The sequence below is a fragment of the Bombyx mori genome, chromosome 8 (genome assembly GCF_030269925.1).
Source record: "Bombyx mori chromosome 8, ASM3026992v2".
Classification (NCBI taxonomy): domain Eukaryota; kingdom Metazoa; phylum Arthropoda; class Insecta; order Lepidoptera; family Bombycidae; genus Bombyx; species Bombyx mori.
The window spans coordinates 3,863,825-3,879,341 of NC_085114.1; the positions used below are offsets into that span (position 1 = coordinate 3,863,825).

General features: G+C 33.0%; 1 protein-coding gene across 2 annotated transcripts in view; it reads left to right on the plus strand.

The window, feature by feature from the left end:
* The window catches only part of LOC105841337 (uncharacterized), a 67,328-nt gene extending 52,028 nt beyond the window's left edge, over positions 1-15,300 (plus strand). Inside the window, exons 3-8 of one of the 2 annotated variants that reach the window (XM_062669657.1) lie at positions 4,797-4,889; positions 6,388-6,501; positions 9,542-9,665; positions 10,448-10,535; positions 11,788-11,886; positions 12,001-15,300. In XM_062669657.1, the coding sequence (XP_062525641.1) occupies positions 4,797-4,889; positions 6,388-6,501; positions 9,542-9,665; positions 10,448-10,535; positions 11,788-11,886; positions 12,001-12,324 (842 nt within the window). In that variant the 3' untranslated portion in view covers positions 12,325-15,300. The remainder of the gene's footprint in view (positions 1-4,796; positions 4,890-6,387; positions 6,502-9,541; positions 9,666-10,447; positions 10,536-11,787; positions 11,887-12,000) is intronic. The other variant, XM_062669658.1, reaches the window with a different exon arrangement.
* Positions 15,301-15,517: the final 217 nt, after the last annotated feature.

The window sequence follows — 15,517 nt, forward strand, 5'->3', positions numbered from 1 at the left end:
TAAACAAATAGTATGCATGCGTGTGTGTGTGTCAAATACATGATAATGTGTGTAATGTTTTCTTTGTTTAATGTATTTTTTATGCGTAATTTAAAAAAAAACATTAACATTTTGCACTTCTTCTCTATATTCTCTATAAGTGTGGAAAACTTAATACGCCTCCGTCCGCGCAATTTTCTTGAAAAGGGATCTAAAATTTTTGCTTCACGTATTAATATATATATATAGATATTATTACATTTATATAAAATTTCATCTGCCGTGCTATAGTTTCGTTAAGCCTAAAAATGGCTAGACTCATGTGAAACTTGCTTTCAATTTGTTGGGAAGGAAGAAGAAAGGAAAATATTGAAATTACATAATGTACGTATTTCACCTATCAGCTATTGATAACAAAAAATATAGCACGCAATGTAACACAAAGAAAAATCAACTGACGCACGGGGTCGATGACTCAAAACAATACCAATAAAACTTTCACCATTAAAAAAAATTTCAATTAATATTGAGTTTTAAAGGAACCGGAAAAAATTTGGTTCAGTCGCCTTTAACTTTAGTAGCTTTTTAAATGTCTCACGGATCTAAGCCTAATTGTGCCACTCTTATTTGAATAACGAAATAAAATACACATTATATTGTTTGAAAACTATATGTACTTTAAGTATTTCACGAATACCGTACTACGTTTAATCCGTTTACCGGTTTTATCGAAGTATAGTAAGATATCAGGATATATTCACATATTAGGTTAAGTATTATAATAATACATAATTAATATATTCGTATTAGCTAATACTGACAAATATCGGTATTAACCTATCCATAGTATTTAGTTTGCGAAAATACAAAGAAAACTTCAAATACCCGTTTGATATGTAAGGAGGTTGATTTTATATTTGAATACATAGTGTAATTCCTATATTAGCCTCTCGCATCCTTTGCGGTTCCAGGGCGGCTTCGAGACCCTTCCAACTGGGTCAAGGAATCTGCAGACGGCACAACATATTTGTGCAGATTTTTTCTCTTTAATTTAGTTTCGGCCGCGATGATTACGTATTGATGCAAAGTAAAGCATAGGGTCAAATAATCTCAATGTGAACAAAGAAAGTTATATCAGAGCTATTACCGTTAAGACCAATATTTTCGGTTCGCAGAGGACAGAAGTTAATTCAGTACAGTTTGTCAATGTGGATTTAAATTTACTAGTGGTCCCGCAGTAGTCGAAATTCCACTATAATTAATTGAAATTGTAATTTTGTACACTATTATAATTGTATTTTATACTTCTATAATCACAATTTTCGCCAAAGTTACACTATAAAAAAATATTAATAAAGACAAACAGTATTTAATCTATTCTCAATTTGACCACAGACGTCAAGAACAAAAGTTTGACAATAAATAGTATGCATGCGTGTGTGCGTCAAATACATGGTATGTAGTGTGTGTAATATTTTCTTTATTGATTTAATGTATCTTTTATGGATTATTTTAAAAAAATATTAGCATTGTGCACTTCTTCTCTATGTTCTCTATAAGTGTAGAAAATTTCATACTCCTCCTCCAATATATAGATTTCACTCGAGTCTGCGTTCCAACTGCGGAACTGCGATGACTATTACAAGAACATATTTTTAAAACAAACGAACTCTGAAAGTGCAAGACAAAATTTATTCAAAGGTTACCCGGACCGTTTACGATTGGGTTTGACCAGCTTTATCCCAAAAAGGACGGATGAAATGGAGTTTTATTTCAGACAATCTAATTTCCGTATTGGCTTTCTCAATTTCTCCTCCGCTTAGCTAGAGAAGGTAGTAAAAACTGGTATTTTGTTGATCTGAGTCGTATACAGATTAAACAATGTATTTACATCAGCAGAGTATAGCTCTTCAAGTTGCTTCTGTGGTACTAAATTTTCGACGATAAAAAAGTAATGGCTTTACAATATGCTAATCTACAATATGCATACAGGTCGACTTTATAACATGTGCTTAAATCAAAATAGTTCTGTTACTTAGACTAGCTAATCCAATTATTATCGAACGGCATATTTTGTACAAAGTGTTTGGTAATCTATGAGATTTTTGTCATCTAAATTCTAGAGAGTGTCTTCAAATACCAAAATCTCATAAAACCAAGGTTTCCGCAGAATTCAATAAAAAGCGCGAAGTTCGTGACATTTTTCATAACAAACGGATTATTCGTTGAGTCCCCGTAATGTGGGGACGAAGTGTTTCCGTATAATTGTATTTACGTTATGTTACGTTTTATTTTAGAAAACATTAATATACTCGTAGCCTGTCATATAAAATGTACAGGCGAGTGATGTAATAGTGACCTTGGATGGGCCCTTAAGCCAGCGTGGGTAAAATCGCCATATGTAGCCCGGAAAGTGAGAGCATGCGTTTCATTCAAACGAAGCGATGTGACTTTGAAGTGTCCCCAAATTTACTCTATTTTCTAATTATAAATATTGTAAAAATGAATCATCGATATCAACCTAATATGTAAAAATTTAGCGCTAAACTTTTTATTCGATCGTGGCATTCTTTCAGTGGTCGGAAAACAGAATATTTAGAATTGTTATATTTTAGATTTCTAAATTTTTACGGAACTGAATGCTATGCCAAAAAATTTTTACTGCTATGAGCTCGTCCACCCATCTATGCTATAAAAAAAGCAGATTCACGAGTTTCACTCAAAACGCAATTCATAATAAATACCGAAGCTTAAAACGTTTGTAGCGGAATCAAAAACATCAATTTTAACGTCTTTGTATCTATTTGTAGTTGTAGCCCCGGTTACAAAGAAGATTCTTTTTCGTTAGCTCAAAGGTATGTCTGTCTTTTATCCGATTGACAAACAAATAATACGTATATTATATTATTATATCAAATATTTGTGTTATTCATAGGAATAGCTAGAATAAAACTGAGATATCTCAATTTATATTTCATATCTTCTTTAAACGTATTAAACTAACTTAATTAATTAATTCTAAACGATTGCCAAATTTTTTGGTGAAGCGTGTGCGATCTCTTTCGACTTGGACCGTGTTTTGTCGAAACAACATCTATACAGCCAACACCGTAATGTGTGCCTAGCCTTACTTCGTCGGTCACTAATATCATTATGAGACACGTCGATATAATTACATACTAGCTATCGTATTTTTAGATATAAGTTTGTTAGTTCATAACTGACTTTCATGTTGTGAGACATAATATTAGAAACTATTCACATTAGATATTATTTTTCCGTTTATTAAGAAGAAACGCCCGCGGCCTGGAAGATAAGCTGAATTCGCATCAAGGAATGTGACTAGACTACAATTAAAATTTCGTTGTTTTTTTTTTTGTAATTAAATACTGATGACGGGCCATATTATATGGGTAGGTACGACTATCCTATTTAATATAATACGTGAAGCAAAAACTTTGTATCCCTTTTTACGAAAATTGCACGGACGGAGTTGTATGAAATTTTCCGCACTTATAGAGAATATAGAGAAGAAGTGCACAATGCTAATATTTTTTTAAAATAATGCATATAAGATACATTAAATCAATAAAGAAAACATTACACACACTACATACCATGTATTTGACGCACACACGCATGCATACTATTTATTGTCAAACTTTTGTTCTTGACGTCTGTTGTCAAATTGAGAATAGATGTAGTCTTGGCGAAATTTGTGATTATAGAAGTATAAAATACAATCTTAATAGTGTATAAACTTACAATTCTAATTAATTATAGTCGAATTTCGACTACTGCGGGACCTCTAGTCCAATTTAAAGCATTCACGTATTCTAGTGTAATGCGTAGTGACGTCCAACTGTATCTGGGTTGAACAGCAACAAAAGTCAATAAATTACTAGCAATGGCGAGGACGCGTGCAGTAACATTAACTCCAGCTATGAAAATATCTGAAAATGCACTAACTGGTCTGATTGGCCGACCAAAAGCGCTGTAAAATGTAGACTAAGAATATAGCATATTTAATCACCACAATAAAATAAATTATCACTGATAATAGCGAGTATATTTAAGATAAATAGTTTAATAACTTTAGTAAATAACATGAGTTGCAAGTCAAATAAAAAATTGAGTTATTTATTTTTTTAACCGATATAATACAAATATTGTATTATCATCGGTTCTTGATGTGTCTACAAATTTTTATGTTATTGAATTTATAATATATTACATATTATATGAATTTGGTGTAATTTAAGGTATTTATTTTAATGCCCTTGTAGGCAATCGATCGGACGGTCCAACCTGATGGGGAGCGGTTACCGTCGCTCATGGAGTTGCTAATGTTAGGAGCACAGCCGAATTGCTGTTCAGTATTCCCTTATATACGTATATAGACATAGATGAAGCAAAGAGACCAAACTAGGATATTCCTTCATAAAGTATGTAATAATATTCATGTCCAGAAACACATAAATGTGACCAAATCTATGATTTACGTAACACAGCATTTGGAAATAGATATTTTAAAAGGTTGGTTGGTTTACTGGTGGTAGGACATCTTGTGAGTCCGCACGGCAATCTGCTTATTTCTGCCGTGAAGTAGTAATGCGTTTCGGTTTGAAGGGTGAGGCAGTCGTTGTAACTATACTGAGACTTTTGAACTCATATCTCAAGGTGGGTGGCGGCATTTAAGTTGCAGATGTCTATGGGCTCCGTTAACCATTTAACACCAGGTGGCCTGTGAGCTCGTCCACACATTTATGCAATAAATAAAAAAGGATGCCATCTAATTTGCATTTTTCTCTTCTTAGCCAGCACCGCGCTGCCGACAACAGAAGCAATAATAGTCCACGACGAATCAACAAAGAAGTCACAGCCTTCCCCTCCATCGAAGATCTCCGCCGGTGAGCGCGGTAAAGCTTTGATTAGTACAAATTTGGTTTGACATATTTTCACTTTTGGAATTACCGTAACTAAACTCATAAATTATTTAAATGTTTTGGTCCCTTGCTAAAATTGATTTTTCGAAACATATTATTATATAATACAGTTACTTTTGTACAAGTCAAAATATGTAGTAATTATAAAATATCACAAAATTTTACACGTGCTTCCATTATTTTCAAATATCACTGGAATAGTTTGAAGGACAGATAATTACAAGAAATTAATCGATATTTCGTTGTACCATGTAAAGTTATTATCGGAACAGATCAAAGCTACAAGTAAATTACGATTGAAATGTATATAAAGAACCAGAGTAGGTCAACGGGGATTTATCATCAGATAATAAGCGGAACATAAATCCGTGTTCAAATCAAAAGAGGAGGCCCTATTTTTTTCCTAATCAAACGTCTACGGATATAAGAAGATACATATTACCTAGATCAAACACAAATTAAGCATAAAAGATATTTAATAATACTAGTGGTCCCCCAATAGTCGAAATTCGACTATAATTAATTGAAATTATACGTTTGTACACCATTATGATTCTACTGTCAAAGACTATTTAATTATTTTTTTTTTAAGAGATTTTATGACCTGGTAACTAAGACCTTTAAGTCATGTCTTATTTTACTTTATATTCTTAATTTTATGAAAAATGATAATATAGAGTGAAATGAAATGAAGATGATTAATTTGAGACATTAATCAACTGGGATGAAATTTAATGAAATGAGATGATATGGGATGAAATATAATCCCAGTAAAATGGTGGTCATTTACTGAGATTTTTTCAGTGGACTTTTTGGAGGAACCCGAGAAGTTACGTCCAGCAGCTTTGTTTCATTTTCCCACATTTGTGCACTTTCACAGATGTTAAACAGTTAATAAACCACCATTATTACACATTTAAACCTGAAGAAACACTAAATAGACAAAATAAAACAAATCACACAACTTCACTCCTCGCGTTCCCGCCAAAAAGTTCCAGACTATTTAATAAGCTTCTATATTCACAGATTTCACCAAGACTACACTTTAGACAAATATTAATAAAGACAAACTTAATCTATTCTCAATTTGACCGAATACTTCAAACAATAAGAAAAGTTTGACAATAAACAAAGGTCTGTTGTGTCAAATACATTCGTGTAATGTTTTCATTTTATTGATAACTACTGAACCGTGCATCCGATTGACTTGAAACTTGGTATCCATGTAGAAAATACATGTACTTAATGGATAAGCTAATATTTATATGAGTGTTGGACTCCCTAATAATAATGACAATAAATAATAATGTTAATTTTAAAGGCCCAGCGAAGCGGGCGAGTACGGCTAGGTATCTATAAGTGTGGGAAATTTCATACTCCTCCGTCCGCGCGATTTTCGTAAAAAGGGATACAAAGTTTTTGCTTCACGTTAGACTTTCATTCAAATTCAAATTAATTATAGAATGGAGTGGCGCAACGGGTGGTCCACCTGCTGAAGTGGTTCTGAGACTACATCCAGTGCCTACACCGACTGCTCGTGTCAACGCTTCCTATCCAGACATCGACAAGAACACGAGTAATTTAATTTGTTACATTAATTAGTGCCTTCCACTTATGTACCAGGCGGATGGTCATTCTCTGTCTTACTCACGGTTCACCTACTGACCGGTGGTTATCCAGTAAATAGAGCCCATAGATACCACAATTACCACGGCTTTCTTCGAACATGAAGTCGAAGCATTTGTTCCATTGTACAGGGACTGTCTCGGCCCCAAAACTGAAATGCATAACTGCTTTGCTGCAAAAATAGCCCGGATTTCGTTTTTCAGTCTGATTTTAAATGGTTACCGGAGCCCATAGACATCTATAACGTAAAAGCCGCCATCTACATTGACATATGAGTTCTAAGGTCTCCGTATAGTTACAACAGCTGCCCAACCTTCAAACCAAAACGCATTACTGCTTCTCGGCAGAAATAGGAAGGGTGGTGTTACCTACCTGTGCGGACTAACAAGAGATCCTACCACCAGTAAATGTTGTATCGAATGCATGGATTTCGCGTATGAATAACATTAGAAAAAACGCTAACTTGTAGTCGCTAAATGAAACGACTGCTTGATCTTGTTACATTCACATCCGAACTTGGCTTGTTGTAGATGCGCGTAATATCACGACCTCCTTATAATTAACTTCCCTATCTCAAAATGCGTTTTATATAAGTTGACATTTTTATTATGATTGTTTGTTTACGAACACGGCTGAGCGAATTTGGAATTCCCTTGTACATTATATTATTCGCTCTAGTTGTTCTGGCATTTATAAAAATGTATTGTATAAGCTAGGCTTCTCGTTTGTATATACAATTATAATGGTTTATTTGTGTTTATAATTTATTTTTCGTTGTAGCTTGTGTCTTGGGTCATTTAAGCGTTTTTTGAAAAGAATTTTTCAATCTTGGATGGCTATTAGGATTTACAAACCTCAGTACTGCGAATTTTACCAACGACGATCGATAGTGACTTTTCATAAATTAAAAATAGAATACTGTTTAATTCTGAATAATCAACATTCATAATTAAAATTACTTTTCCCGTTAAATTCGCGTTTTTTTGTTGCCCTTATATAATTTCAAAAGTTTCGAGTCCTCCGCAATTTTCGTGGCGAACCATATCGGAAATTATATAGTAACAATAAAAAAATGCGACGTAAAACCGATCAAATCATTTCAATTATGTCTACGATCCAAAGCTATAATCTACATCCAGCACATTTTTCCTTAAAGCATTCAGATTTATAAAACATGTATGACAAGAATTCCCGTTGTACGTAATTATTATTCCATCGTAAATAAATGGCCAGCACGGTGTTTTGTTGGTAAAGATATAGATATAGATATATACATTGATATAGATATAGATATAGACATTGATATAGACATTGATATAGACATTGATATAGATATTGATATAGACATTGATATAGACATTGATATAGACATTGATATATACATAGATATAGATATATCAGAACAGAAAAGATAGGAAAATGTATATGGAGAAAAAAAACTGAATATATTAACAGAAAGGCAGTGTTTAAAAAAAACTTAAATAATATACTCGTTAATTGTAACTACCTATAAACGAAGTACGCACAGTGAATAATTAATTGTAAAGGAAATGAACATGTCCTGTTCAAACCATACTGGTTTGGTATTCACAGCTGCTTCGAATAATTAATTACGAAGCTTGACAAAGATTACCAACGTTAACTTAGTTTTGAACCGTTTCTTAAATAGCTGTCGTTAAGCAAACTTAGTAACAGAATTCGTACCGGGCATTTTGAGAAACTATATAAAGAATGGTCACGGTTTGGACCACTTTATTTCTTTCTTTAGCACAGTTTTCTTCTTAACTAAGAGTTAGGCTACCTTTGAAGGGATTAATGGTGCTTAAATAACGTTTGACTGCTTCCTTTCTTCTAGCAGAGTAATGCCATCGGAATATCCTATCACCTTATACTGTATTTTTATAACGTCTTAGCTTTTGCCCGCGACTTCATCCGCGTGGAATAGTTACTTTGACATAACGTTCAATTTTACCCGCGACTTCATTTACGTAGAAAGTGAAAATATTTTTGAATAATAGAATGTTAATCAGCTATTTAAGGTACCAAAATCACGCTTTCTAACCGACTTCAAATGAGGAGGCTATCAATTCGACCACCATTTTTTATCTATGTATGTTCACCGATTTCTCGAGAATGCTTGAACCGATTCTGATAATTCTCTTTTCTATTTTTTATTCGAAAGGGTAGACTTCCCGAATTGTCCTGTAATCATCAAGACCTGATGAAGTTAAACTAATCAGTGAGTGCTGTACCAACTCGTACCGTCATTCTACTATTCCTAGTAGCAACCTTTATCATTCTCGCAAGCTTAGGTAAAACTTTATAGCTGCTGAAGATTCCATATAGAGTCGGTTCTACAATGCTAATATATGTAATTGTAATGATAATTATGATTTTAATAATAAAATGTAATAAAATAATTGATAATTTGAAATTGTACAGTCTGTAAGTTCATTGTATCTCTCATTTCTATTTAGTATTCGATGAACGCCGCCATCCAAAATGATCTAACTTCTAACCAAGTTAAAACTCACGTTTCGTATTTCGATATACTTGGCTTCATTTCTGACATTTATATATAAATCTTATAAATTAACTAACTTTATCAAATTTTAAAAGTGAATAATGCTCTTGGATTTTCCATGAAGAAATTTGTGTTCCAAAAGTAAATCCAATCGCTGTTGTGGTTTCGTATGAGTTATAGCGTAGTACTTATAAAAGTGACAAATCATATTTGAATTGACCTCTTGTGAGTCCGCACGAGTAGGTACCACCACCCTGCCTATTTCTGCCGTGAAGCAGTAATGCGTTTCGGTTTGAAGGGTGAGGCAGCCGTTGTAACTATACTGAGACCTTAGAACTTATATATCAAGGTGGGTGGCGCATTTACATTGTGGATGTATATGGGCTCCGGTAACCACCGGTGGGCTGTGGGCTCGTCCACCAATCTAAGCAATAAAAAAAAATTCACGAATTCATTGTCTGGTCAGATGGTAGCGGCGTGGTGGTCAGAGCTGAAGAAGCACTGATCGTGGCGTTCGTCTTGCTGTTGTGGGTGGCAGCCATTGCTTTATTCTTCAACCGCTGGGGCAAGATAAGGTGTGTCTATAAACTGTACGTAGATTACATAACATTTCCTTTTACTGCACTAACACAGAAAAACTGTATTTATATTTTTTTAGCCAGCACCAATTCTTAAAAAAAATAAATTACACTTCTTTTTTATGCCAATAGCTTAATAGTGGGTTTTAATGTTCAATTAGAAAAGCTTTTGTTTCATACAATTATGTCTGTGATAAACAAAAACTTAAAACATAATCAGCTAAAATTAATTAAGACATTTATTTAAGAAACATTATTTACGATTCTAAGTGCAAGTTAATATATATTATACATAGCGAGTCGTTTAGATTTTTTTTGGATTTGTCGTAAAATCTCATATTTACAACGAGAATTCAAATTATTTCTTTGACATTAAAAACATAACGAAGTCTTAGGAAATTTTCATAAGAAAATCTTTTTCTAGATTTTCTAGAGGCAATGTTTACTATTTTCAAATCGAGAAACATAATTCATCATTCAACATAATTCAAGTACTAATATTTCGAATAGCTGAATCTAGAAAGAAATAACTCCTCTAAGTTATTCCACATGTTTTCTATTTTTTTTGTCACTATACAAGTAACAAAATGTATGGGCTCAAAGACAACTTCATCTTTACGAGTACTTCACTAGACAATGTTATTCTGCTTTAAATTCTACGACTATGCCTGCCTCAAACAATCTACCGAGAATTCCTAGTCTTATAAACCAAGTATGAATAAAATTACCATAAAGACCACATGCGACTCATCATTTTTTCTCGAAATATCTGAAATAAAACGTTTTGTGTGCAGAATGCTGGAACCGTATCAACCGAAATTTCAACAGCAACATCGACAGAGCTGCGTTCTAGCCGAAAGTTCAGTCGTTGTTCCACCTCATGTAAGCAAACAGTATATTTATTAGACTGCGTATAGTGCACAAAAAAGGCTATGGTACGCGAGATATGGCGACGTCTTGTGGAGCGCATCATCATCCGGATTGGCCAAGACCCTCTGCCAAGAGTGCTAACGGCTAAGAGGAAGATAGGTATATATTAGGGGTTAAAGTATGAAGTTGCCGATTTTTTCAGGAAAATTGCAATTCGTTTTTTTTTTTTCATTTAACTTATTTATTTAATCAAAATGTCTATCATTATTATCTATACATTGCTGCCATCTATATGTTGCACATTTTTTTAAAAGAAGAACCTCATATGTACCATCTGAAAAAAGTTTCACTCAGAAATCTCAAACCATGAAGGTTCTATGTCAATTCGAAGTACCTATTACAATAAGACAGCAATTTCATACTTTAACCTCTATTTAAAAGAAATAATATATTTTTATATAAATTTATTCGAGAGTATTTAATATCGGATTACTTCCAAATGTATTATTACGACAAACTTAAAAGATAAAAGATAATACATCAAAGAATTAATTAGTAATATATTATTGTAATAAGTACATATTATTGTACTTTTCATGAAAATTCAAAAAATAACACGAATTCCAAATGAACAAATATGGAATAGGATAAAATGAATGGTTTCATAATATTGATATCCTTAGATTATTATTTTTGTAAAATCCTACAACTAAATAACATTTTGTTAAATTTAGAGAAACGAATCTAGATGAAACCTGCGGTTTATTTTTGTGCAACGCTTGTTATTGTAATGATAATGGGCAGTGTTATTTTAATGATAATGGGCTTACAATTGGTTGATTTTTAACTTATTTAATGAATCGTAAATTATGTGTGTATGAAAATTCAGCGTCTTTTAGCGGCAACCACACTTCGAAAGAAAAACATTTTAGTAAAATACTAGTAAAAGTTAATTCATGCCCAAATTAAGCTTAAGTGCCTCGAACGCTAGCGCTGAGTATCTAATAATATAATTGGACCCGTTCCTAAAATAACCATTAGAACTCAACATGAAGATTTTCCTAACTAATTATAGCTAAGTATTAAAAGTGCTAATAAAAAGATGCGAGCACTCAACTTTTTACTACTTCGTTTCTTTCTTGAACGTATTGTAAGCTCCCGCAGTATCGAGTTTGTTTTGGCCTTGAGGCAACCAATAATAACTCTGAAGAAAGGTAACGAATGTTTGAGAACCACTAGTACAAGTATATTTGTTTTTTTTTAGCATCGGGCATCACTCTCTCGTGGATGCGTCTCATACGATTGTGGAACTGGCTTCCCAACTTATCAACCGTTTGCTTATCTGTCACATCGGCCTAGGCAGGTAATAATACGATTTCAATTAATAAAACTGTAGAGCACACCAAACTGTAAACGGCTTATTAATAAAACTGTAAATTGGTAAAGAATGAAGTATACATGATGAGATTGTTTTCAGAATTCTGTCTTCGTTGGCAGCGTCGGTGGAATGGCGCTGATTCCTGAAAGTCCTCCTAGACGCTCACGATCAGCAGCAGATCTACCAGCTCTTGTCCCACCTACAGATGGCTCGCGTACAACAGTCAGGTCTTCACGGGCTGCAAGTCTCCACAGCGCTGTGGACTTAAGAGTTTGTGCACCTTCACCGAGAACATCGCGAGCGGCCAGCTTACATTCAGCTGTAGATATGCCCCCTGGATGCGTCCAAGTACACGTCAGAGGCTCAGGATCCAATCTAAGCCGACCTAAAAGTCCAAGACGATTAACAATTACTAATGTTTAATATTATGGATAAAGTATAGTGAATTAAGATGGTGCGTGTTTAAACGGACCAAATTTTCGTTTACTACTTGGCTGTTATCTACCCAGACGATTAGCTAATTTCATCTATTAATAATCCATATTCCGAAATTAGTTTGTAAATTTGTAGTACATAAAAGTAAGTAACAGTAGCTTTAAGCCTTTTGTTCTTTAATAAACAAGATAACTTATTTACTTCTTGGTGTGACAATGGAAATGTACCAATTAGAGAAATTAAGTATAAATATTTAAGAATCTTATCTTCGGACCTATCATCTAACTTTTACTTCTTATCTATCCTCTCATCATATCTAATGAAATGTAGTTTGTTTAGATAGTATTTTAGTGCGTTTATACGCAGCGTTAGACGTGTGGTGCTACTCTAAGAAAAAGATTTTTTTACCTTTTGTTATCAATGAAATAGGAAAGTATACTGCGATAAAAATGGAAAAATCCACACAAACTTCCTTGAACAATCACTGGTCGTTATGCCTTTTACTGATTAAGTTCCCTTAAATCTGCATTTATCCATTCTACTAGATTACGGTTGCAATAATATAATTATGAATACTTAGGTTTTGGCCCTGTCGAGTACGTCCTCTGTAACTATTATCGTACTAAGCTCACTAGTTTTAATGTGAATGATGTTATTGGAATTATCCTACCTTCAGTTATAAACACGTCACTATTGCTTTACAAATTATTATACTTAGTGGACTATACTTTCCCGACCTAATTTTTTTATTGAACAACCATCGTCGTCACATATCTTGTCATAAACAAATCAACTATTTAAAAGGATTTGAAAAACCATCACAAGTAAAAGCAAATAAAATCTACTGTTCTAAAACTACTTTTACCATTTAATTACACATTTTGATTATGATCAAATTCATTCCGACGTTTGAAAACTTTCCAGTTTTCGTGGTCGCAAATTTTATTAAATGGTAAAAGTTGTTTAATTTTATTTGACATTCGTTCTAGCGTCTGAATAGTTTACTAATCAACAAAAAAACGATACTTTCAATGGCCAAGCTATATTTCGTACGCTTAGAACTAAATTAACGTCTATTAATCAGAATTTTAGGGTAACGCTCGATAACTACAATTTTAAGTTTAAAACTAAAACAATCTGAGACTAAATGTAATAAAAACATTTATTACTCACTCATTCGCTCATTTCATTTCTTTCGGGCACGATTCAGTACAATTCGATTCGAACGTACTTTGCATAATTTATTCTGTTATGTTAATAAATAACAGAAAAAGACGTCGATGTACATATTTTCGACTTTTTAGTTCTGTTCATTTCAAAAAAAGCTCAGCACTAGAAGTAAAATAAAACTAAAAAAGTTTCTTGTACTTACATCATGGAATAAAATTTAATCTTTGCATATAATTCTTGCATTATTAATAGATACTAGTTTAAATTTTTTTTATTTTGTAACTTGTTTTATCTCGGCACTAGATACTGAAACAGCGATGGATGGTACTGGGGCGAGGCGCTTCTCTACAAATCAGTACTGCTAAGCGGTTTCTCTAATAGCCTCTTTAGGGGATTCAGTTTCCAATTACATAGGTAAATGAACGAAATAAAGAATAAAATTGCGAGCCACATTAGTGGTGTGGCTAGTAAGTTGCTTAGGGTGAACGTCCAGACCAACCCTCATTGTACTGTGTAATAATGTCCTGACCAAGATCACTTTAAATGATTACCGAATGCTGATGTGATGTTGTTTTCTCTCGATCCAAATAAAAGTTTATTTAGAAGAGCTAGCTCACAGATCGGTATGACGAGGGCACATGAAAAGCTGTAGGACATTGAACACAAATAAAAGCATTGTTCATAATTTAATTTATTTATAATCGTCAACTGCGGTTTCCAGAATGTTCTATGTATATATTAAACAACTAACGTTGATTAAAGAATATTGAATTAGGTAATTACTGATACTAGTAGCAAACATAAAATCAATTATTCTAAAACACACCCACTCCTTAATCAAATTGTAGTATATTTAAGGTTACTATGCTCATACTAGTATCTTTAAGAATGAAAAAAAAACTATTTTGTGACTCCGATGTATTGATTCCCTTCAAAATTTGTCCAGCTCTATGCTAAGTTGTGATTTCATACAAATCACTTATAAATTTATAGCTATCAAATGAAATGAACTAAAATATAATTAAACTATACATACTACAACGTTATGAGAAAAACAACCGTTGTAATGTTTAAAAAATAGCACTTTATACCGTCCGGAGTAAAAATAGAACTGTTACCCAAAACCGATAAATAGAATGGAATAACAATATTCAATTGTGACAAAGAGTATTATTATGCGCTTAATAGAGATAAACATTACGTTAGCAACTTCTTTCTTACCCTTACTCTAATCTGTTAGATCTTTACAAATGACAATATAAACGTAAGTAATTCGATAATCATTTGTTTTATGAACAATGCATAATGTCACAATTTTTTCAGTGATTGATAATTAAATACAAATATTTAAATACGGAAGAGCTGTATACTATTGCGAAGTCACTTCTAATGACGCAACCATCTTCCAAGATTTTAAATCACCTAACGTACGTACAAATAATTTTTTGATGGAAAATAAAAGCCACAAAAATAGTTATGCCGTCTAAAAACGAGAACCACGCGCGGTCGCGTCGCGATAGAAAACAAAATCTACCCATTGTCTAGGAATTACAGTTGACCTAGAATTCCATTTTTGAATTGTTCGCAGCTATAAAGTCGCTTCACCGCTTCGCTTTCAAAATAAATAACCTTTGACAATGGAAGTGACCAGATCTGCGAAGTCATTGTATTCTAAAACTTCTGAAATGTTATAAATTTAGGCACAATTTAAATGCACAATAAATATTAAGTTATAAGCTAGGCGAATAATGAATAGCATAAAATGTAATTCATAAATAAACATTCTTCATCCAAGTCTTTCATATCAATTATATACACCTTTGCGTGAAATGCAATATTGAATAATAAATGTAGTTTAGAAACAGCAACAAAAAGTCCCGAAAAGCAAGATAGCTTTGAAATTAAAAGAAATAATTCTACCCTGGTAACCCTGGAAAATTTTTATACCTGGATTTTGTTACATAGAGACAGGTAAAGCTAATATGAGATAAAAATATGAAACTTTTCACGA